The sequence below is a fragment of the Periophthalmus magnuspinnatus genome, chromosome 21 (genome assembly GCF_009829125.3).
Source record: "Periophthalmus magnuspinnatus isolate fPerMag1 chromosome 21, fPerMag1.2.pri, whole genome shotgun sequence".
In the NCBI taxonomy this organism is placed as follows: domain Eukaryota; kingdom Metazoa; phylum Chordata; class Actinopteri; order Gobiiformes; family Gobiidae; genus Periophthalmus; species Periophthalmus magnuspinnatus.
Window position 1 is genome coordinate 21,010,068 of NC_047146.1, and position 22,275 is coordinate 21,032,342.

Sequence of the window (22,275 nt, forward strand, 5' to 3'; positions counted from 1 at the left end):
GAGTGTTCCATGTGACTCTCTGTGACTGTCCCCATTCATAATTTAAAACAATACACTTATATCCAGCTCTGACAAAAGGAGAGGGCTGAGCTAAAATGAACTACAGAAAGATATTGTTTTCGTATTTGATATTTGCACCGTATTCAAAGACTGGTTTGTTTCTTCAGTGGCTTTTTGTTTTTCATTTAAATTCATGTTAAATCAATGTTTCCAAATACATTGATTTCAGCTTATGTTGTGAGACTCTCTTGAATACTGTTTTTATTATTTTCAGGGGTATTTTTTTATGATTACTACCCATATCTTTAGCTTGTTGTGACTTTATAGAAAAAAATGTATTTGTATATATTGGTGTAGGTTTGATTATTTCATTTTAGTCCTGGTTTGAAGTTGGTTTGGTCCTGGTTTAGTCCTGGTCTAGTCTTGGTCTAGTCTTGGTTTAGTCCTGGCCTAGTCCTGGTCTAGTCTGGTCTAGTCCTGGTCTAGTCCTGGTCTAGTCCTGGTCTAGTCCTGGTCTAGTCCTGGTCTAGTCTTGGTCTAGTCCTGGTCTAGTCTGGTCTAGTCCTGGTCTAGTCCTGGTCTAGTCCTGGACTAGTCCTGGTCTAGTCTGGTCTAGTCCTGGTCTAGTCTGGTCTAGTCTGGTCTAGTCTGGTCTAGTCCTGGTCTAGTCCTGGTCTAATCTGGTCTAGTCCTGGTCTAATGTGGTCTAGTCCTGGTCTAGTCTGGTCTAGTCCTGGTCTAATCTGGTCTAGTCCTGGTCTAGTCTGGTTTAGTCCTGGTCTAATCTGGTCTAGTCCTGGTCTAGTCCTGGTCTAGTCTGGTCTAGTCCTGGTCTAGTCTGGTCTAGTCCTGGTTTAGATCCATTTTTGATGTCTTGAGCCTTTTATCGGACACGTGTACCAAACAGGAAGTGACCGCAGTGTGAGACCAGAAACAGGAACTTGCAGGAACAATTTGAGATCCGGATTTGTCACATCCACACACAAACTAGAACTTTTTTTTTTTTTTTATGCGTTTTATTTATTTATAAAGTAGTGAGTGATGTGTGCATTTGTGTTTTTTTTCTTTAGTCAGGGATAAATAAATGCACAACAAACAGTTCAACAAATATAAAGCTGTGTTTAATCCTGTGGGTTTAAGGCATAAGTATTTCTTCCTGATTTGAAGGATTTGGCAGGGCAACTGTTCTATTGTCATAACTATAATGCAGTTCAGATCAAAATGTGATATCTCTTGAATGGTGAAAGATCTTCATAAAATCCCTCATATCGGGAAGGAATCATTTGCCTGAAACTCATGAATAATTCTTTTACACTATAATATACTTCAGCTCAATGTGAAAGTGTTCAAAGCATTCAAAATACAATATTCTGATGGGAACATGTACCAGTCCTGAATACATTACAAAAAAACATTTTAATGCAGATTTTCATTATTCTGTAACTATTTTCAACACTGTCAGTTAGTTTGATTAGTCATCTTATTTTTATTAATTTGTTCTTGTTGTTTTAGTGATACACAGAATCTGTTGGCGTTAAGTGTCTTGCAAATTATGCTTACTGTTGTGCTAACAGTACACTTCCTTATTCTCTGACATTAAAATGCTTTATAATTACATTGCAGACAGCACACATCAGTTTTATTTTAACCTCAAGTGCTGCTTATACAATGTATCTGTATTGGGACATGACACATTTTGCTCAAATACGTGGGAAAAATTGTGTGCTGCTACTTTAAGCTGCTCTTACATGGTAAATGAGCTGCACTTTTCAACCATGATCTAGTGACACAAACGCATAAGCAATGGGTTTGTTTACATAGTGGAGTCATTCATGTTAAACAACATTATCAGGTAATAGACTGCTCCCTCACTGTGAGATATGGACCAATAACAGTGTGATATTTACACACTGTAGAGGTCAGAGTGACAGAGCTGACATGTGCAGTGGACTGAGGAGGCAGAGACTACGGCTTTGTAATATTACATTTATCACTAATGTTAAAGCATCAAGCTTGATATTCAGTTTTAAATAAAATTAAGATACGCTTTAGTAATCTGACCTACAGGGGAAATTTGTCCTTTGCATTTGACCCATCCTTCAATGCCGCTGAGGCATCGTGTCGGGAGCAGTGTGCTCCAGGTCTTGGTCAGGACCACTGTTATGGCTAAATCTCAACTAGATCTGGAGAATAGTAAGTGACGTGCTAGTCTTGTCTCTGGTGTCTGACTAGACATTATTAAGAATAATTACTTTATTAGTTGCAAAGTTAAAACTTCATCTATTTATCAAAAAGGTTAAAATTATACAAAGGTGCCAATCTGGCAGTCAACAAATTGTGTACTTCACCGAATTGCAACACCTGAGGAGTGCAAGAGGTTTCCTCCCAAATATAGCCTTCCCCACTGCACCCTCTACTGGTGACACACACAAGCCTCATGGCTCCAACACTCTGCCCCCTATGTTTGGTCTTAACTCATAACAAACAATTTTACAAAATACTAATAAGGAGACATGCTTTACAAATAGTCACATTTCCAACTTAACCAATGCCAAACTCTAAGAAGGAATTTACTTGGTTTTAATATTTACTGATGAGCCATTTACTACCCATCCTAGTCTTACTAGCGTAGGGTCCATTCTCTTGGCTCAGAATCACTTCCGAGGGTTCTAACAGTTTAGGAGCATTACTTCCAATGAGCACGGCTTCATCGGCTTTGACAGATGGAACTTTAACCAAGATATTGCCACTGAGTCATATCCTTCTTAGAAAATGTCTGTTTCTAATTCAGACACCTCCAGGCTGGTCAGGGAGCGCGCTGACACCACTCTTTCTTGCCCCACAGTCTGTAGGACAAACTGTGTTCTTTTTACTGGAACACTTTTTCCATTAAGTCCGTAGAACAAAATGTAGTGGAGCTGCCAGGGTCCAAAAAGGCATATTAGCGTCATCCTCTCCTTTGCACGCATACATACTTTGTTACTCTGGCACAGGCTCATACAAACGCAGTGTGGACCTGCCTCCCAGACTCTGATCTGGACCCTTCACATAGACCGGCACTGGAGCAGGGTTAGACGGGGCAGAGGATGCAGAGGAGAGGGCCAGATGGAGCAGAGGATACAGGATTTTTTGCTGTTACTTTGTTTTTGCACTGTGTATATTTTTGGTAGTGCAGTGTGAGGTTTCCATGGCGACTGCTTCTTGTGACTCCAGCTGTATTCACCTGAGTGTGGCATTATGGAAGAACGACACAAACACAGAGTTTAGGTTCAGCGGATGGAGAATAGAAAAATATAAAATCACCTAATCACTTTGGATAGAAAATCAATTCTCTTTGCCCTCACTCTGTTCCTTACTCTTTCCCTACTTTCATTCCCTCTCATCCCATCTCTCTGCTTTCACTTCTTTATCACTCCCTCTTTCCCTTTCCTCATGTTTCTCCCCTCTCTTCCATTCATTTCTCTTTCCCTTACATGGTCTATCTCCTTTTACTCTCTCCTCCTTCCCTGTCTCCCTTTCTCTTCTCCTCTGTGTTTGCTCTTCCTGTCTCTGCCTCAACATTTCCACCCTCCCTCCTCTCTTCCCCCCTTTTTCTCTGTTTCTCTCTGTCTCTTTGTTTTACTGTACTGGCATTTTTTGCACCAACTTGAAAAAATGCTCTGTCCCTAGAAACTGGCTCTAGAGAAAAGGTCATGTTTTCACATTTTAGGGATTTGACCGTTTTTTGACCGCTGTGTTTGGGTTATCAAGAGGTTAGTTTGGTTCAATATACAGCCCAAAGAAATGTCTTGTACCTTTTAGTGTGGACCATAGACATATAGTTCCTAGTGCCTTGTATTTTTTCCAATACCCATTAGCATTAGCACTCGCACAATATGAATAATCCAGATGGTGTCGGCTGGTACCAACCCATCGAACACATTTGCGTGAGGTCAGAGCCTTGTTAAAAGTCACTGTTGAGTCTCTAAACCTTTTGCCGTTTTATTTTAACTCATAATTAGTGTAAAACTGGCATCTGTTCTTGGTGAAGAGACCAGATAAATGACATGAATATAAACATTTTATATACTTTAATACGGGGATTGGCTTCACAGTTCATTTGTACGTGATGGAGCGTGTGCATTGATGTAAGTCCATGCGTGTGATCGATTTGTAGCAACAGGGAAAGATGTTTATAGTTTAGACCTCTACAAACATGTCTTGAAATGCATGGGATTCCTGTATTAGTTCAGATTTCAGTCTTGTCTCAAATGTAAATGCTCCTGGAGTTGTTTACAATGTACACTCTGAACCGAATCCCACTTTAAAACACCCAGTTAGATTTATTTACTAAAATCATGCAGACCTACTCTATCTTTACTCTAATTTATGACCCTTCCTCCCACCTCGTTCCATTTATACGTCCCTATTCACCCCTAAACTAACACCTTAGCCTCTATATTTATCACACTGGAATCATTTACCTGATTACTTGACTGTGAGTGAACTGTCTTAATGCATAACATAAGAGGAGGCATCAGCTGTGGTGTGTTAATGGGCTGACCCTGCAGTACCGGGGGTGTCCAGGAGGGGGGAGTGTGTGTGGGGGGTAAGTGGGTAAGGATGAGGTCACGGTTCACAGTGAGCATGCTCAGTAGGGTCCTGTTAGACAAAGGATGACCTCACCACTTGTACATTTATTCATAACAGGGGCTTTCTCTTTCCCCCCGGTGATGTCATGGTAACAGTATTTTATTTATAAGATGCTGTTTAAAGGGAAAGGGGGTGTAACGGCCTTATAAGGACATAGTGATTATATTAAAAAACAGTTTGAAAAAGTAAGATAGAGACAGGATTATGGAAAAAGATACAAGTGAAAGTAAAAATAGGTTTAGTCCAGGATTAGGTCTAGTTTAATCTTGGTTTAGCCCTTTTTTAGTCCTTGTTTAGTTCTGGTTTAGTCCTGGTTTAGTCCTGGTTCAGTCCTGTCTTAGTTCTAGCTTTATCCTGGTTTAGTCTAGGTTTAATCCTTGTTTAGGTCGGGCATAATCTTGGTTTAGCCTTGGTTTAGTCCTCGTTTAGGTCTAGGTTAATCTTGGTTTAGCCCTGGTTTAGTCCTTGTTTAGGTCTGGTTTAGTCCTGGTGTAGGTCTGGTTTAGTCCTGGTGTAGGTCTGGTTTAGTCTAGGTTTAGTCCTGGTTTACTCCTGATTTAGGTCTGCTTTAGTCCTGGTGTGGTTCTGGTTTAGTCTTGGTTTCGTCCTGGTGTAGGTCTGGTTCAGTTGTGGTTTAGTCCTGGTTTAGCCCTGGTTTAGTCTTGGTTTAGGTTCGGATTAATCCTGGTTTAGTTTTGTTTTAGTCCTGGTTCAGTCCTGGTTTATTCTTGGTTTAGTCCTGGTTGAGAATGTTTAGAATAGCAGCAGTATTCTATAGAGAAAGAACTGTCCATGGTGCTGAAACACGGCCTATATGAAACAATGTAGTTTGTACCACATGGTTTGTGTTACTTGCTTCAAATATTATTATTATTATTATTATTATTATTATTATTATTATTATTATTATTATTATTATTATTATTATTATGTATTTTTGTAATGTTTTATTTATTTTTTTAATTTTTTTAACTTTATTTCTAATTATTTTGAGCAAGGTGTTTATTCATAATTTACTGGAGTCTACATTGGCTCAGTAGTAGTAGTAGTAGTAATTTGGTAGAAGGCTGTATAATTCTGAAAAATAATCTACTTGCTAATTTTCAGACCAGTATAGCTACTGAAATTGAATGTCATACTGTGGAATATTCCAGGCAAAGCAATAACATCTCCATAGAGACAAGTAGGTGTGGACCCAACCAGAAAAGCGACAATGAAAAATTACTTATTTGGGGTCAACAACTGACTCTAAACTTCCCCAAAGACTTTAAAATATCTCTCTATGTATAACCGAATAGGCCTGGCCTTTTAGATCAACCCACAAAAGTCCAGTCAAAATATAATCACATTAGAATTCAGCTGAAGGCAAAATGTACCAGAAACTCACTGCTCTGTGCTGTATTGGTATTGTGTTTTTGTGAACAGACAGTTTACTCTGTTGCTCCAGTTCAGTAGGTCTAACGCTGTGTAATCAACCAGGCAGTGTGGCTTATATTAGACTGTGACTTCTCTGCTCCTGTCGGCTGCTCTGAGATCCCTGTAAACACGCCGGCCTGGGAGGGGCCATACTGACAAAATAAATGTCGTTCAGTCCTGGTTCAGTCCTGGTTTAGTCCTGGTCTAGTTCTTGTTCAGTCCTGGTTCAGTCCCATTTCAGTCCTGGTTTAGTTCTTGTTCAGTCCCGGTTCAGTCCTGGTTTAGTTCTTGTTCATTCCCAATTCAGTCCTGGTCTAGTTCTTGTTCAGTCCTGATTCAGTCCTGGTTTAGTTCTGGTTTAGTTTTTGTTCATTCCCAATTCAGTCCTGGTTTAGTTCTGGTTCAGTCCTGGTTCAGTCCTGGTTTAGTCCTGGTCTAGTTCTTGTTCAGTCCTGGTTCAGTCCCAATTCAGTCCTGGTCTAGTTCTTGTTCAGTCCTGATTCAGTCCTGGTTTACTTCTGGTTCAGTCCTGGTTTAGTTCTTGTTCAGTTCCGGTTCAGTCCTGGTTTAGTTCTTGTTCAGTCCCAGTTCAATCCTGGTTTAGTTCTTGTTCAGTCCCGGTTCAGTCCTGGATGATTAGTCTATGTTTAGTGCAGACATAGTTTAGCTCTCGTTCAGTCTAGCTCTCAGTTCAGCTCTAGGTTTTGTTCTTGTCCAGGTTTAGTCCTGATTTAGTTCTAACCAAATCCTGGCTTAGGGCTGGTCTGGACCTGGTTCTATCCTGGGTGACCCTAACAAAATAAACATCTAGTTGTATATTTTGGGATTTTCGCAATAACGATATTAAAAATTTTCTTCTTTTTCATTTTGCAATTCATCAGAAATATCTTGGTTGAGTTTGTGGCTTAACAGAAAGTGGGTTTATAGATCTGACCTGTCATTTACTATTGTGGGGCTTCATGGTTGTCTCCATGGAGATAGAAATGCTTAATGTAATTCAGTGGAACATTCAAGGCAAAGCAATAAAACCTCCATGGACACAAGCAGGTGCACATACTCTCTTGAAGAAAAGTTATATTGTACAGATTTAACCTATTCAATGTCACAAAAATTACTATATCGAATTCATATCGTCATATCAATATTTTTAAGTCATAAAAGGTTGAATTAATAACTTCCATGACTCATTACAGATGCAAACTAATGACGAAAGTGTTTCATTCTGCTGTTTATTTATTGCAGCGTATGATTTATTAACAATGTGGTAGATTTAGAATAGTTTTTGTGGTTTAAATCTGCTCTTGGGTTATTGTTTAAATCTGCTCTTGGGCATAAACTTGTTTCAATATTATCGTTTAACGGACCACAGCAGAAAGCAGAATGCGTGGGCTGATTTAACTGGAGTTTTGGAGGCCACCGATAATGTCTTTAGTCCTACAAAAGTGTTCAAAAAGAGATTTACAATGCTGATACCATTTCATCTCACTTCACACAGACTCTACAGCTGTAATCAAAACCGCATTGGCATTTCTGTGGTTGTCGCTGTCACTGCTCTGCTCGCTCTGCCGCAGTCTGGGAAAAATAAAAAAATATTTAAGTGTGTCTGGTCTCCGCTCCGTGTTTGGCAGTCTGTGTGCATAATGTGTGGTTCAATGGGTTCACTGCAGAGCTTTTAGAGAGCCCAAAGTCATATCTATACAACTGTGTCGCCAAGGCTGTAATTATTCTAATGGAAGAGGTTATAAGACCTGGATCAGATTTAGTCCTGGTTTAGTTCTGGTTTAGTTGTGTCTTAGTCCTGGGTTAGTCGTGAATCAATCCTAGTTCAGTTCTATTTCAGTCCTGGTTTAGTCCTTGTTCTTTAGTCCTGGTATAGTCCTGGTTTAGTCTCACATTAATCCTGATTTAGTCTTGGTTATGTTCTGGTTTAGTCTTGGTTTAGTCCAGGTTTACTTCTGATTAAGTCCTGGTCCTTGGTTGGTTCTAGTTTTGTTTACTCTCGAATTATGTGAGTATATTCTTGGTTTAGTCCTGGTTTAGTCTTGGTTTAGTCCTGGTTTAATCATTGTATATTAGTCCTGGTATCGTTGTGGTTTATTTCTGGTCCAGTCCTGGTTTAGTCCTGATTTAGTCTTTTATTTAGTCTTGGTTTAGTACAGGTTAAGTCTATGCTTGGACCTGGTTTAGTTCTGATTTCATCATGGTTCAATCTTTGTTTTAATTTTAGTTTTGTTTTTAGTTCTGATCTGGTCCTAGTTTCATTTTACAAATTAGTTTCAAATTAGTTGAGTCCAATTTTAGTCCCATTTAGTCCTGGTTAAGTCCTAGTTTGTGATTTAATACAGGTCCTTATTTCATTTTGGTTTAATCCTGGGATAGTCCTGGTTTAATCCTCATTCATTGCATTTAGTCCTGCACATAGTATTTATGGTTTTCAGCTTCTTGTTTATAGGTACCGTTTTGAGTTTTTCTCACCATTTAAAGAAATAAATTTGAGTTTTGAATTGTTAATTGCCTGCCTAGTGTGCTAATTTCTCCTCATTCTGAAACCCAGGGGTTATCATATAGATTTTTTGAATAAAAAAAAAATAAAAATCCACAAATTTGGCTACACTTTGTAACCCAGTTGGTGGAAGACTCAGTTGGGTAAAAAATTAGTCCTGGTTTAGTCCTGGTTTAGTCCTGGTTTAGTCCTGGTTTAGTCCTGGTTTAGTCCTGATTTTGTCCTAGTTTAGGCCTAGTTTAGTCCTGGTGTAGTACTAGTTTAGTCCTGGTTTAGCTCTGGTTTAGTCCTAGTTTAGTCCTGATTTAGTCCTAATTTAGTCCTGAGTTCGTCCTTGTTTAGTCATAGTTTAGTCCTGGTTTAGTCTTAGTTTAGTCCTGGTTTAGTCCTAGTTTAGTCCTGGTTTAGTCCTAGTTTAGTCCTGGTTTAGTCCTAGCTTAGCCCTGGTTTAGTCCGGGTTTAGTCCTGATTTAGTCCTGGTTTAGTCCTGATTTAGTCCTGGTTTAGTCCTAGTTTAGTCCTAGTTTAGTCCTAGTTTAGTCCTGGTTTAGTCCTGATTTAGTCCTGGTTTAGTCCTAGTTTAGTCCTGGTTTAGTCCTGGTTTAGTCTGTTTCAGCCCTGTTTTAGTCCAGTCCTGGTTCAGTTCTGTATTATTAGTCCTGGTTTAGTCTTCCATATTTGCTTGCTCATTCCAGGCAAAGCAATAAAATTTCTATAGAGACACGCAGATCCTCCTACAGAAAAGTTCCATAGTGTCCCTTTAAATTAGAGCAGATGTTTTGCCTTTGGGCCTGGCTTAACTCCACTGTTAAACCTATTGAACATAACAGGCTTCACAGTAACAGGCCAACAGATGTGCAGTACTTTTACTATTACTGCTGCTCTTAGTGACTTAATGGCTACTGTGACCTAAAGGGGACATTCTAGACTATTTGATTTTAATAGTGTGTAACTTTTTATTACCTGAAGAATTAGACGGTAAAGCAGTCGGAGTAAAGCTGTTTTTCGTAGAGCCGACTTTTATATTGTATCCATGATGTATCCATGTTTCAGTACTTTTTAAAGACACACTACAACTTTTTGGGTGGAGCCTACGCCTTGTCTCCATGGAGATGTTATTGCTTTGCCTAGACGTTTCCACATCTCTTTATTGAGACAAGCAGGTGATCTGTGGAGAGGCGAGCCAGCACAGATATTTTGACTGCTCATTTTGTAAGTATTTTTGAGCAATAAAACTCGACTGTAATTGAATAACTACAAGACTTGTTCCACAGAATGACGCTGAACTTGGCTGAAGCGGTGACATCTCCATGGCGACAAGCAGCTGGCAGATACTCCACTAGAAAAGTTGCATAGTGCGCATTTAAGCTTATTGAAATCATATTGCATTTCTGTTTTTTTTTTTTTTTTTGGCTCTGGGATTGAAAAATGAGCGTATTTAATTAATTGATTTATGTTTAGTTTTTATTATTTCACAAAAAATAGTCAACAGAAACATCAGTAATGTCAGTCGTACTTTTAGTCAGCAAGGAACTGATGACAAAATATGAAATTAAAAGTGGATGGTTTGGCTTCTGCGGTGAAGGAGGAAAGAGAGAGTTATTTCGATGAATATGTTAAGAGCTGATTGGTCGAGACACCTCCTCTCCTTCCTCTCTCCTCTTCTCTTCACTCTCTTTCTCAGTTCATATTAATCCCACAGTCACACAGGACTACAGACAGATTAAATTATGTCTGAAATGAAACGGCTGAACCTGCGTCGCCCGTGCAGTAATTACTCCACTAATGAATATGAAGTCTCTGTATTTAATCACCAGTGTTGAGCAGGAACTAAACGTGTGTAATCCATAGAACGGTGTGGTAAAACAGGAAAAATATAAACGGGTAGCTCAGGTTACGTTTGCGAAATAATCTGACCCACGCTGTTAATAACGAGAAGGTTCTAGGTTTGATTGCTGATCGCTCCAGTTTCCCCCGTCAACCCGAAAGACGCACAATAGGATGCAGAGGACAAATTTTCCTACAGAGACAATAAAGTGTACCTTAACCTTAACCTTAAGAGAGAGAGAGAGAGAGAGAGAGAATGACAGAAGGAGGAAGAGAGAGAGAGAACAAACATTTGCAGTTACTATAGTCAAATAAGTCATTCTTCACCTCTCCGTCCCTCCCTACATCGCTGTCTCCCTGTCTCTGTTTTCCCTAGCCCTCTCTGTCTCTATCTCCCCCAGTTCGCTTCCTTTTCCCCTCTCTCAATCTCTCTGTCATCTCCAACCTACCCCGAGCCCTCTCCACCTCCCACTCTCATCCTCCCCCTCTCTCCTTTCTCTATCATTATGCCCTCTTCAAATCCACTAGAGCCGACGTGCTATGTACACAAGCAGCAGATTATCAGGATAAATAGCCTCTTCTCCTCTCTCTCTCTCCCTCTTATCCCCCCTCTCTCTCTCTCTTTCTCTTCTCTTCTCTCTCTCTGTCTGTCTGTGTAATTATCCATCCGAGAACATGGCACAGCATTGGTACATTTATGTAGAGGCGGGTCTTCAAACCAGATGCCAAACACTCTAATTAGGCCCTGTTTGTATGAGAAAGAGGGAGACAGAGAGAGAGAGAAAGAAGGAGGGAGGGAGGGAGGGAGAGAGAGAAAGAGAGAGAGTGCAGTGCAGTAGGGAAAATAAACACTGGGGGGAGAGAGGCAGAGAGAGAGAGAGTGCAGTGGGGTAAATAAACACTGGGGGAAAGAGACAGAGAGAGAGAGAGAGAGAGAGTGAAGTGGGGTAAATAAACACTAGGGGGAGAGAGAGAGATAAGGGAGAGAAAGAGAGAGAGTGCAGTGGGGTAAATAAACACGGGGGGAGAGACAGAGAGAGAGAGAGTGCAGTGGGGTAAATAAACACGGGGGGAGAGACAGAGAGAGAGAGAGAGTGCAGTGGGGTAAATAAACACGGGGGGAGAAAAAGAGAGAGAGTGCACTGGGGTAAATAAACACTGGGGGGAGAGTGAGAAAGAGAGAGAAAGTGACAGTAGAATGTATGAAGAATGAATGCCTTGCTCTTACACCATCATTATCTCTCCCCTCTCTCTCTCTCTCTTGTCTGTCTTTTGCATGTCTTTCTCTCTCTCTCTCTCTCCCTATGTCCTCCCTACATACCCCTCTTGCTCTTTAACCCTCTCCCTGTCTTTCTTTCCTTTAACTCTCTCTCTCTCCTTCCTTCCACCCCTCTTTCTTATCCTCTTTTTCCCTTTTCCCTCCACCTCATCTCTCTCTCTCTCATGTCTTTCTCTCCCTCTCCTCCCATTTCTCTACCTTCTCCCTTCACCCCTCTCTCCTCTCTCCCTTGATCTCTTTTTATATCTTTTTACTTTTCTCCCAATCTCTTTCTGTCCTTCTCCCACCCTCTCTCTCCATCCCTCCTTCTGTCCCTCTCTCCCTTCCTCTCCCGTTCTCTTGTCCTTCTCTCTTTCACATGTGAGCAGAAGGTAAACCTCACACACAGTTCAAACCTGCTTCAGTCACTGTGTCAAATTAATTAAAAAGACAAATTAATTTAAGACATTTTGACTGAACAAAACTCCATCTGAAAAGAGGAGAGAAAGAGACAGCACTCTTCTTTCCTCCAGCTGCCCTCTCATTCCTTTTCTCCGTCTCTCCCCACCTTCCCTCACTCCCTACCCCTCCCTCTGTCTTCTTTCCCTCTCTCTTTCTCCCTCCCCACCTCCCCCCCTCTTTCCCTTTCTCTCTCACCTCCCTCTCTCAACAATGCTTTGTCCATTGTAGTCCTCCATCTGCTCCCCCTCTCACTCACTTCTTTCTCTTCATCTCTCTTCCTCTCTGTCTCCCTTACCCCCTTTCCCATCTCCCCTCTCTCTCTTCATCCCCCATCTCCTTTCCCTTGCTTTCATCTCTATCTCTCTACAACTCTCTTCTTTCTATCTCTCCATCTGCACCCTCCTCTGTCTTTCTCTCTCTCCCTCCCCATTTTTCATTCTCCCTCTACCCCCCTTTACCTCTTCTCCCTCCATCTCCCCTCTCCCCTCCCTCCCTTGGTCTCATCACCCTCTCTCTCAGTCCCTCTCTCTAGAAAGCTCTCTTCTTTCCTTACCTCCATTTCCACCCTCCTCTCTCTTTCTCTCTCCCTCCCAATTTTTCCTTCTCCCTCTATCCCCCTTTACCTCTTTTCTCTCTTTCCATCTCCTCTCCCCTTCCTCTACCTGCCCTCTCTCTGTCTCCTTTCCCTCTCTCTCTCCAGCCCCTCTCTTTGCTTTCTATCCCTGCATCTGGACGTTCTTCTCTCTTTCCCTCTCTTTCTGCCTGTCTCCTCTCCCTCTCTTTCTTGCCCCCCACCATTGGTTCCTCCTCTAACTTCCCCTCTTTCTAATTATTCTCCCTCCCCCATCTCCTCCCCCTCTCTTTCTCCTGATTCCTCTCCCTCTCTCTCTGTCTCCTCTCTCTCCCTCTCCTTTCCCCTCTTTCTAACTCTTCTCCCTCCCCCCATCTCCTCCCCCTCTCTTTCTCCTGATTCCTCTCCCTCTCTCTCTGTCTCCTCTCTCCTCCTCTCCTTTCCCCTCTTTCTAACTCTTCTCCCTCCCCCCATCTCCTCCCCCTCTCTTTCCCCTGATTCCTCTCCCTCCCTCTCAGTCTCCTCTCTCTCCCTCCCTCTCCTTTTCCCTCTCTTTCTCTGGATTCCTCTCCCTCTCTCTCTGTCTCCTTTCCCGCTCTCTTCTCTTCTTTTCCTTTCCCCTCTTTCTAACTCTTCTTCCTCCCCCATATTCTCCCCCTCTCTTTCTTCTGATTCCTCTCCCTCTCTGTCTCCTCTCTCGCCCTCTCCTTTCACCTCTTTCTAACTCTTCTCCCTCCATCTCCCTCCTCTCTCTCCCTCTCGCTGGTGTCCTCTCGCTCGCTCTCTCTTCTCCCCCCTGCTCCTCCTCCCTCCCTCTCTCTTTCTCTCTCTCTCTCTGGTCTCCTCTCCCTCCCTCTCCTCCCTCCCTCTCTCCCTCCCTCTCCTCCCTCCCTCTCCTCCCTCCCTCTCCTCCCTCCCTCTCTCTTTGTCTGTCAGGTCCTGAGTGCTCCCCATATCCATGCATTATTAAAGGCCCCGTGCTGCAGAGACACAGCAGTGCACCAGGCTCTGCTATTTTAAACCAAACATGTTGTTTTCACTTCACTTTTATACAATCGCTCAATGTATGCACATAAATAAAGAGAGAGGGATTTACCAAATGTTATTTTCAGGGAATTTCTATCATGTTTTTGTGGAAGTATGAAGAAAATATTATATACAGGAAGTGCTCGGTTAGAATCGCTGTACGAAAAATAAAAATGGTTTTGCAGAAATGAAATAGATACAAAATCATGATCTCTCTTGTCTTTCTCTCTCTCTCTTCTGTCTCTCCCCATCTTCTCCCTCCATCCACCCCTCTCTCTTTACCTCTCTCTGTCTTTCTCTCTTTCCACCCCTCTCACTTTCCCTTTTCTTTCACTCCCTCTTTCTCTATCTTGTCTCTCCACTCGCCCCGTCTCTTTATCTCTCTCCCTGTCTTTCTCTCCTTTCACTCTCTCTCTCTGCCTCATTCCACCCCCTCTTACCCTCGCTTTCCCTTTTCTTTCATCCCGTCTCTTCCTCTACCCTCTCCCTCCATCCCTCCTCTCTCTTTATCTGTCTCTGTCTTTCTCTTCTTCCACTCCTCTCACTCTTAACCTCTCTTTCCCTTTTCTTTCAGTCCCTCTCTTTCTCTAACTTGTCCCTCCACTCCCCCTGTCTGTTTATCTCTCTCCCTGTCTTTCTCTCCTTTCTCTCTCTCCCTCCTTCCATTTCACTCCATCTCTTTTTCTACCTTGTCCCTTCTCTCTCCCTGTTCTGCCACTCTGTCTCTTTCTGTACCCTCTCCCTCCATCCCTCCTCTCTCTCTTTTCTCTCCCCATGTCTTTCTCTCCTTTCACTCTGCCTCTGCCTCTTTCTACCCCCTCACTCTTACCTTCTCTTTCCCTTTTCTGTCACTCCATCGCTTTCTCTACCCTCTCCCTCCATCCCCCCTCTCTCTTTATATCTCCCCATGTCTTTCTCTCCTTTCTCTCTCTCTCTCCCTCTTCCTCCTTCTACCCTCTCACTCTTATCCTCTCTTTCCTTTTTCTTTCACTCCCTCTCTTTCTCTAGGTTCTCCCTCTAACCCTGTTTCTCCTCTCTCTTCATCTCTTTCGTTATCTTTTTATTTCAGAGTGATCACCTTGGCACTTTTTATGTGTAAAATAGCAAAAAAAAGTATTTGTTTTTAATATGTTAAAATAGAATCTAATCCAAATCGTGATCAAAAAAGAGAGAGAGTCCTTTTTTTTATTTTTATTTTTTTACAGTGTTTTTGAGTCTGTGACCTTCTGTGAACGACCTTCACAATGTCTGACCTACAAACAATCGCACATATCTCTCCTCACTCCTCCCCTCTCATTTCTCTCCCTCCCTCCCCCCTCTATTGTCCTTTCCTCTCTTTTCCCCCTCTCTCCCTCTCTCTCTCCTACACCCCTCTTCTCTTTCTTACCCCCCTTCTCTCTCTGTCACTCTTTCTGTCACTCTCTATCGCTCTCCTTTTTCTTTTTTTTTTTGCTTTTTCACCTCTCTCCCCTCTTCCTCTCTTTTCCTCAAACCCTCTCTCTCTTGTCCCCCCTCCTCCCCTGTTCTCTTCCCTCTCTCCCTCTCTCTCTCTCCATTTTAAAACAATAACATGTTTATACAGAGCATTTCTTCAAGGGCAAATACAGATAGCTTGAGGTTTTGTGCAGTTTTTTTTTTTTTTGTTTTTTTTTTTCTTCACAACATCACAGCAGTGTAGCATCCTTATAGTTTAAACTGAACTGGAGAAAGGTCAGAATTATATCTGTTTAACTGTCAGATTGCAGATGTTTTGACCTGGTTTATGGTTAATATCTCTGTAATATCTCTAATTACTGAGCCCATCCCCATGAAACAGAAACACAAAGACACAAAGTTCAACGTCTTCTCTGTCAGTATAAATAAAAAAAAGTAATAATTTTTTGCACAATAAGAAAGTGTTGACATTGTTCAACCCCAAAGATATGATTGTTGTTAGTTGAAAGTACTGTACTATGAATAATATAACAAGTTTGTGAAGCTAGTTCTTAACAAAAACAGTAATCTCCCATAGAGTTATATAGGCCCTTTCTTTCTTTATACTTTATTTGTCAGGGACCATGTACAAATTCATTAATCTAACAAAAGAAGAGATGATTTGTACCAGATTTATCCTCTGCTACTTTCCATGTGCAGTCCCTGGACAGGTGAACACATTAAAATAAATATTTCAGTACAATTACATTATAAGACAAACATTGACATTAGCAGGAAAATACAATAAATGTCCCCATGTCCAATACAGTATGTTTCCTACAGTCCAAGCCAGTTTAAAAATATAAATTATGTGCAGGTTTTTACAGTGAAACAGAACAATACAAATTAACTAGACACGTTTGATTATCTAAAATGTACTTTTTCAAATTTTTAGTAAAATGTCTCAAATTGTAGAACGCAACCTAGCCACCCACTACATCAGGGGTGTCCAAACGTCTCTCGCTAAGGGCCACATATAAAAACACTAGATGTTTATTCATGCTTACATCCTCAGCGGGACACATTAAATATTTGATATGGGCTTGTTAAAGTAGTTTTTCAGAAATGTACAGCCAAACTTAAAATGTATTTATTTAGAATGGCTTTTAACACTTAGTCCTGTGACTCTTTCTTTATTGTAATAGTGTAATGTGCTCTGTTAATTTGTATGATGTTTATTGTTTTTAATCGTGTTTTTAATGTTGTACAGCACTTTGGGCAGCTTTGGTTGTTGGAAGGTGCTATAGAAATAAAGTTTGATTGATTGATTGATTGATACAGTAAAAAGTACTGTTCAAGGTAATATGGGCCAATTCACCTGGAAGCTTGAGGGCCAAGAAAAATTGGTCTGAGGGCCACATTTGGTCCCCGGGCCATAGTTTGGACACCCCTGCACTACATGCTAGGGTTGTCAAAATGATCAAAAGTCAGATAGTAACCGATACCAAAACTAGTATTGAAACTAGATACTTATTTGAGCAGGTATCGATGCTAAAATGAGCTTTTCCTGAATGGCTTTAGAATGATCTTGAGCTATAAGACACACAGACTCGCCCATGGACCACTATGGACGACTGAGGGATTACACAGATACAAGGCCACGTGGTAATAAGTACTACAGCTTAATGTAAAAAATCACCTTCTATTATCATTGTGTTATCTGAATTAGTATCGCGTATCAAGTCTATTCCTCAGTATCAAAATTGAGTTTGAAATGTTAGTATCATGATAAAACTAATATAGACTGTAGTATTTCCCTACATACTGTTGTTAAATAATTAAACTCCGTTGCTGAAAAGTACAGAATGTTTCTTAAAGGGTCACTTTGGGGCCACTGTCACATTGAATGGAGGTTAGTGCTTTGGGCTATGTACATTTGGCATTTAAACAGACAGACCAATGGGACATGTCAAGATGAATATAGTGTGTGTGACCCCTCCATATGTTTCACTGCACACAAGGATACATGCTGCTCCAGTCCATGTCCCTGTCTTTATATGACCAGCAGTAATGTAATACGAATAATACTGGTAGTTGAAGTAGTACTAGTAGTAGGTATATTTGAAATAGTGGTAGTCGTGTCACAATACGAAATATTCATACTCGATTTTGATACTAAGGAACAGACTCAAAATCAATTCCGATACCTCAATGATAATAAAAAAAATGCTGTTTATTTAGACAAAGATTCGGTAAGTACTGGCACCGAAAAACTAACATTAGCACGGTGCAAATTTTCAGTTCCTTGGCTTTAAATACCCGCGTCAATGAGCCAATACATACACCGCACTGGTTTATTTAACAGCAGGGCAGGTGCTCACGCCTCACGACTGGGCTCTGTACAAACAAACAGCACTCATGTTTTAACACAGGTCTGCACATCTCCAAACAAAACACAGTGTATCTCTCATCTTACCGCTGAAACAGAAGAGCAGAAGAAACAGCGTGCAAGTCTCCAGTGCCTTTACAGTGTCTCAAAGTCAAAGTGTCGTACCTAATAATAAATCCACATCCACTCTGCCGTGTCTGCGTGAAGCTGAAGCCAAACAGATAATATGAACCAAACTCCGCCAACATCCTCCTTCTTTGTCCCGGTAAAAGCCTAGTTCACAGATAAATGTGGTGTAGTAAATACATCCAGTGTAGACCGTGTGCGTAAAGATGTAGTCAAATGAGTCTGAAGTTCGCCATGATCCTCCTTCTCCGTCCAGGTAACCACGTAGTAAAAGAGTTATTTATCAAAACAAAGAACATGTCTTCGAGGACTGTCTTCGAAAACAAAAGTGAAACTTAAGCAGGTGTCAGTCCAAATGAGGATCAGCTGTGCGCTCTGTTTCATTTGTTCGCACATTTGTATTGAGTTATAACTGAACATTGTATCACCTAGTACTATTTGATGAATGTAAAATTAATTAGCATAGTTATTACATAATTCAAAAAAGGATTGAAAAGTATTTTAATAATACTGACCATTAATTTACCTTAAAAAGTACTGGCACCGAAAAAAGAACCGTTCAGGATCCAGTAAAAAGCAGGTATCTTTAAAGTACTTATTGAAAAAATCTAATGGTACCCAGCCCTATTTGTACATTCATAGTAGATCCTTAATCCTCCAGCTCCACCCTCACCTCTGCTTGAATCATGCCCAGCAGAGGAGCTTGTTTGTGGGCTACAGCTGGTGCACTCTGCCCCTTCACCCTGGGCAGCTCCAGACAAGCCCATACATTTATGCTCCAGGCTTATGCTCAGAGCTGATAAGACCCAGTTCTCTTTTTAAATAATTTCCATATTCTGTTTGTCTGACATTTTCCTTTGAATGTAATTTAAATGTGTTTTATGAAGTGAACAAACGTTAGACATGAGAGCCAGAGACATGAGAGCCAGAGACATGAGAGCCAGAGACATGAGAGCCAGAGACATGAGAGCCAGAGACATGAGAGCCAGACACATAAGAGCCAGAGATGTCTTTTGGAGATAAACGCCGCTTAAAATGCAGGAGATCTGAAGTCCATTTGAAGCCACTGGGGAAAAAGTTGTATATCTGAATAATACATCATTTTGACGATTGTCAGAAAGTCTGTTTGACAATGATTAAATTATGTTTGACATAGAAATGAATTCAATAAATACATTTTATTTTGAGAACAAGTATTGAGAATAAATGTGCACTGCTCCATCTGACCCTCTGCTCCATCAGGAATCTTTATTTAAAGCATCACCTGCATGATTCCAGGGAAATAGAAGGTTAAAACCATACTGGATAAGTGGATATACTGGAGAGACAAGAGCCAAAGAAACAACATAATAAGCAAACAAGCCAAATAAAAAGAGTCAGGTTTGTGGAGATGCAAGCCCACTCACAGTATAGTTTTTTCAATGCAAACAACACAACCAAAGAATATTTTTTGGCTAAAAGTTATACCTTTAACATGAGCTATCTCTTACTAATACTGTGTATGTGAAAACTGCTGCTATTGCTCACTACGTATATTTGCAATGTAATTCTAGCTACAGTTGTACTACTACCACTTGTACTCCCCTGCTTTTTCTCCTGCTGTTATGCCAATATGTGTTTGTCACATATTGGCCTGTGTTGTGCAGTTATCAGGTTCGTTTGTCCCATTCAAAGGCACATGTTTTCAGAGAATAATAAGTGTTACATATTTGTGACCTTATTTTCATTACTGTGACTAACAAGGCCATTGCTTTGTTAAACCGCTCTGTTCTACACAGTTTTGTTATTTTTCCCAGCGATCCAAACCAAAGGCCAAAGAATGAGAGAAATGTGCAAACAGGACAGTTGAGCAATTATAAAAGCTGTTGCCCATCTGCTGTTGGATATTTGTTCTTGAAAAATAAATTGGATTCATGATTGCAGGGTCAAGGAAGCAGTAATTCAATTTAAATGGATTTGACTTGGAAGTTTCAGACTTGTGAATGGAAAATAATTTGTTTTGCTGCAATATTTTTGGTAAACTATGATGGATTGGGTGATTGAGAGAGTCTCCATGGAGGCAAACGGTTACATAGTGCATCTTTAAACAAATGCTGATGCTGTATTTTACTCACCCACAACAATACGACATTTCTCAGTTTCCATGCAGTTCTAAAAATAGACATTCTTTGCTGTTTTCTCCATGATCATCACTATAACCTTATCCATATCGCAGTACATATATAGTAAATACATGACTGGTTGTATCGCTTGCGCAGAGGGAGAAGACAGGGGGCACTACAGTTCAGAGCCCCCGAGAGCACAGTCCGAAAGCAGCAATCCATCATCGGCTAAATCCCCCCTCTCCTCGGGCCTGTGTATGCTAGCGGCCACAGGGCTAATGTAAAACCACGCACTGGGTTTGAATAAGAACACAAAACATGGCGTCCCCGTAGACCGCAGAGGTCAATGTTGTGTGTTTTTGCTCAATTTGGATAGTGTAAAATGACATTGAATGATGTGTTGCTTTGCTTATATTTGAAGTCAGAGTTGGAGCAGGAAATATAGGGGTTAATATGGTAGGTTGGAGATGCAATTTCCAAATTTGTCAGCTCACATAAATACAGCATGTTTTTCAAGGCATTTTAAACACTTGCAGTTGATGCCAGATAGATAAGTTTAATGCAGACAATCGATCGCAGGAAACACTTTGGTTTGGTTTGTGAAGTATATTGGCTCAACGTACAAGTCACATGACTGGAAATGCGGTGGTTTATCACAAGATGAAGTCAGCGTTTGGTGAGAAATTATTATTTTCTATTTATATCTGTTGTTTGCCATCTTAATGATGATCATTTATCAGAGAAATCTCACATGTGCCGCTATTGGCGTGCTGTTGGTCCTCCAATGACTGCGTGAGCTGATCCCAGGTCCTAACCAGGCCAGACCTAATTGGAAGGTAGTACCTCCAGCGGTCGTGTTGGGAGACCTGAAATGGGGCGGTACAGATCACTTTAGACAGAGTTCGCACTGTTCCACCCCATGCCGCCCCTATGGAAACATGAAAAATGACAAAAATAAAAGCATGTTTTTTTGCTGTTGTTTTTTTTTATTGCACAAAAACAGAAAAACATCTGTCTTTATTGTGATCGGGCTTTCAGCTCCACAAACCCGACTCTTATGTACTTGTCCCTATGGAAATACTGCTCCTTTGGCTATAATATTCCACAGTACGACATAAAACGTATCTATCTCCATGCAGCATATTTCAAAGTACGCTTTTAACTTTCGATTTCCATGGAAAGTTACACTGCGTTACTTTAAATCACACATTATTGTCATCGATGGCACCTCTTTCTCACTGCAGTTTACGTCCTCTCTTTTGCAGACTTGCTTGGAGTTGGAGCGCTACCTTCAGACCGAACCAAAGCGTCTTTCTGAACTTTTCGAGGAAGATTTGGACTGCCTCCTCACCCCAGCCTTCATGCACGGAGCCGACAGCGACGAAGAACTGTTAGACCCGCTTTTACCATCCCTCCAGGACCCTCCTAGCCCTCCTCCTGTGCTCAAAAACCTACCCAAAATCCACACCAAAATTCTCCAAATATCCAAACCAGAAACCGAAACCACGAAGGAACTAACTGGCGCCAACGCGGCACAACTTAGCGCTGCTGTAACTGCGCTAACCCCTCCGTCTTCGCCCGAACTGGGAAGGCATCTAATCAAACCGATGCAGACGCTAACAGCTACGGCGGATGGCACACTAACGTTGAAGCTAGTAGCGAAAAAGGTGGGGTTGGTAGCGGCCAAAGCGGTGCCGACGCAGTTTAATCAAAATGGAGGAGGAGGAAGCTTGAGTGATAGTGAACAAGGAGGAGGGTTAGATATTCCTGAAAATAAAAAGAGGGTACACAGATGTCAGTTCAACGGCTGCAGAAAAGTCTACACCAAAAGTTCACATCTCAAGGCGCACCAGAGGACACACACAGGTAAGGAAATACTTTATGTTATGGTTTGAAAACTGGCTTGAATGAGTCTATAAGTTGCTTTCATAATTTCAAATACAGGGCTATGAGAGATTTACTGTTTTTGAAAGAAATAACCAAATTTATAATCCACAAATGTTCAATCTTATTATTTGTCAGGGATTGTCTGAGGAGTTAGAGTGAATAAACTAAGGGTACATTCACTTGGTTAGGGACAAGTCACTGACAGTTGAAAAACAAATCATCAAAAAATCAACTCTTTTGTTTCTAAATATTTTTATTTTATTTTTTCAGAGCATTTAGAACTACCCTTCTGACATTAATATGAGCAAATATGGCACAGAGGAACAAACCCTCATTGTACAGTGGTACTTTGAGTCACATGGGTCAAATTCAGAAACCCAGCGGTGTCACGTCGACATTTTAATACCAGAGATGCCCCAAGAGTAAATACCATTAAAGGAATAATAAGTGGTTTTCAAAGACAGGGGGCAGTATGTGATCTCCACAGACTTGATTAGTCCCGATTTCTTCCTGTGGGGCAATCTTAAAGAAAAGGTGTTTGTGGATAAAGACAATAAACGACTTAAAACGTTATATCGAGGATCAAATAAGAGCCATAAGCCTGGAAATGCTTTCAAAAGTTATGCAAACTGTTTTGGATCGGGCTATTCAGTGTGAAACCAA

At 41.0% G+C, this 22,275-nt stretch overlaps 1 protein-coding gene across 1 annotated transcript in view; it reads left to right on the top strand.

Annotated features, from left to right (window-relative positions):
* klf7b (Kruppel-like factor 7b) overlaps positions 1-22,275 on the top strand; it is a 48,684-nt gene that overhangs the window by 12,531 nt on the left and 13,878 nt on the right. Inside the window, exon 2 of the mRNA XM_033987031.2 lies at positions 20,991-21,591. Coding sequence (XP_033842922.1) covers positions 20,991-21,591 — 601 coding nt within the window. The remainder of the gene's footprint in view (positions 1-20,990; positions 21,592-22,275) is intronic.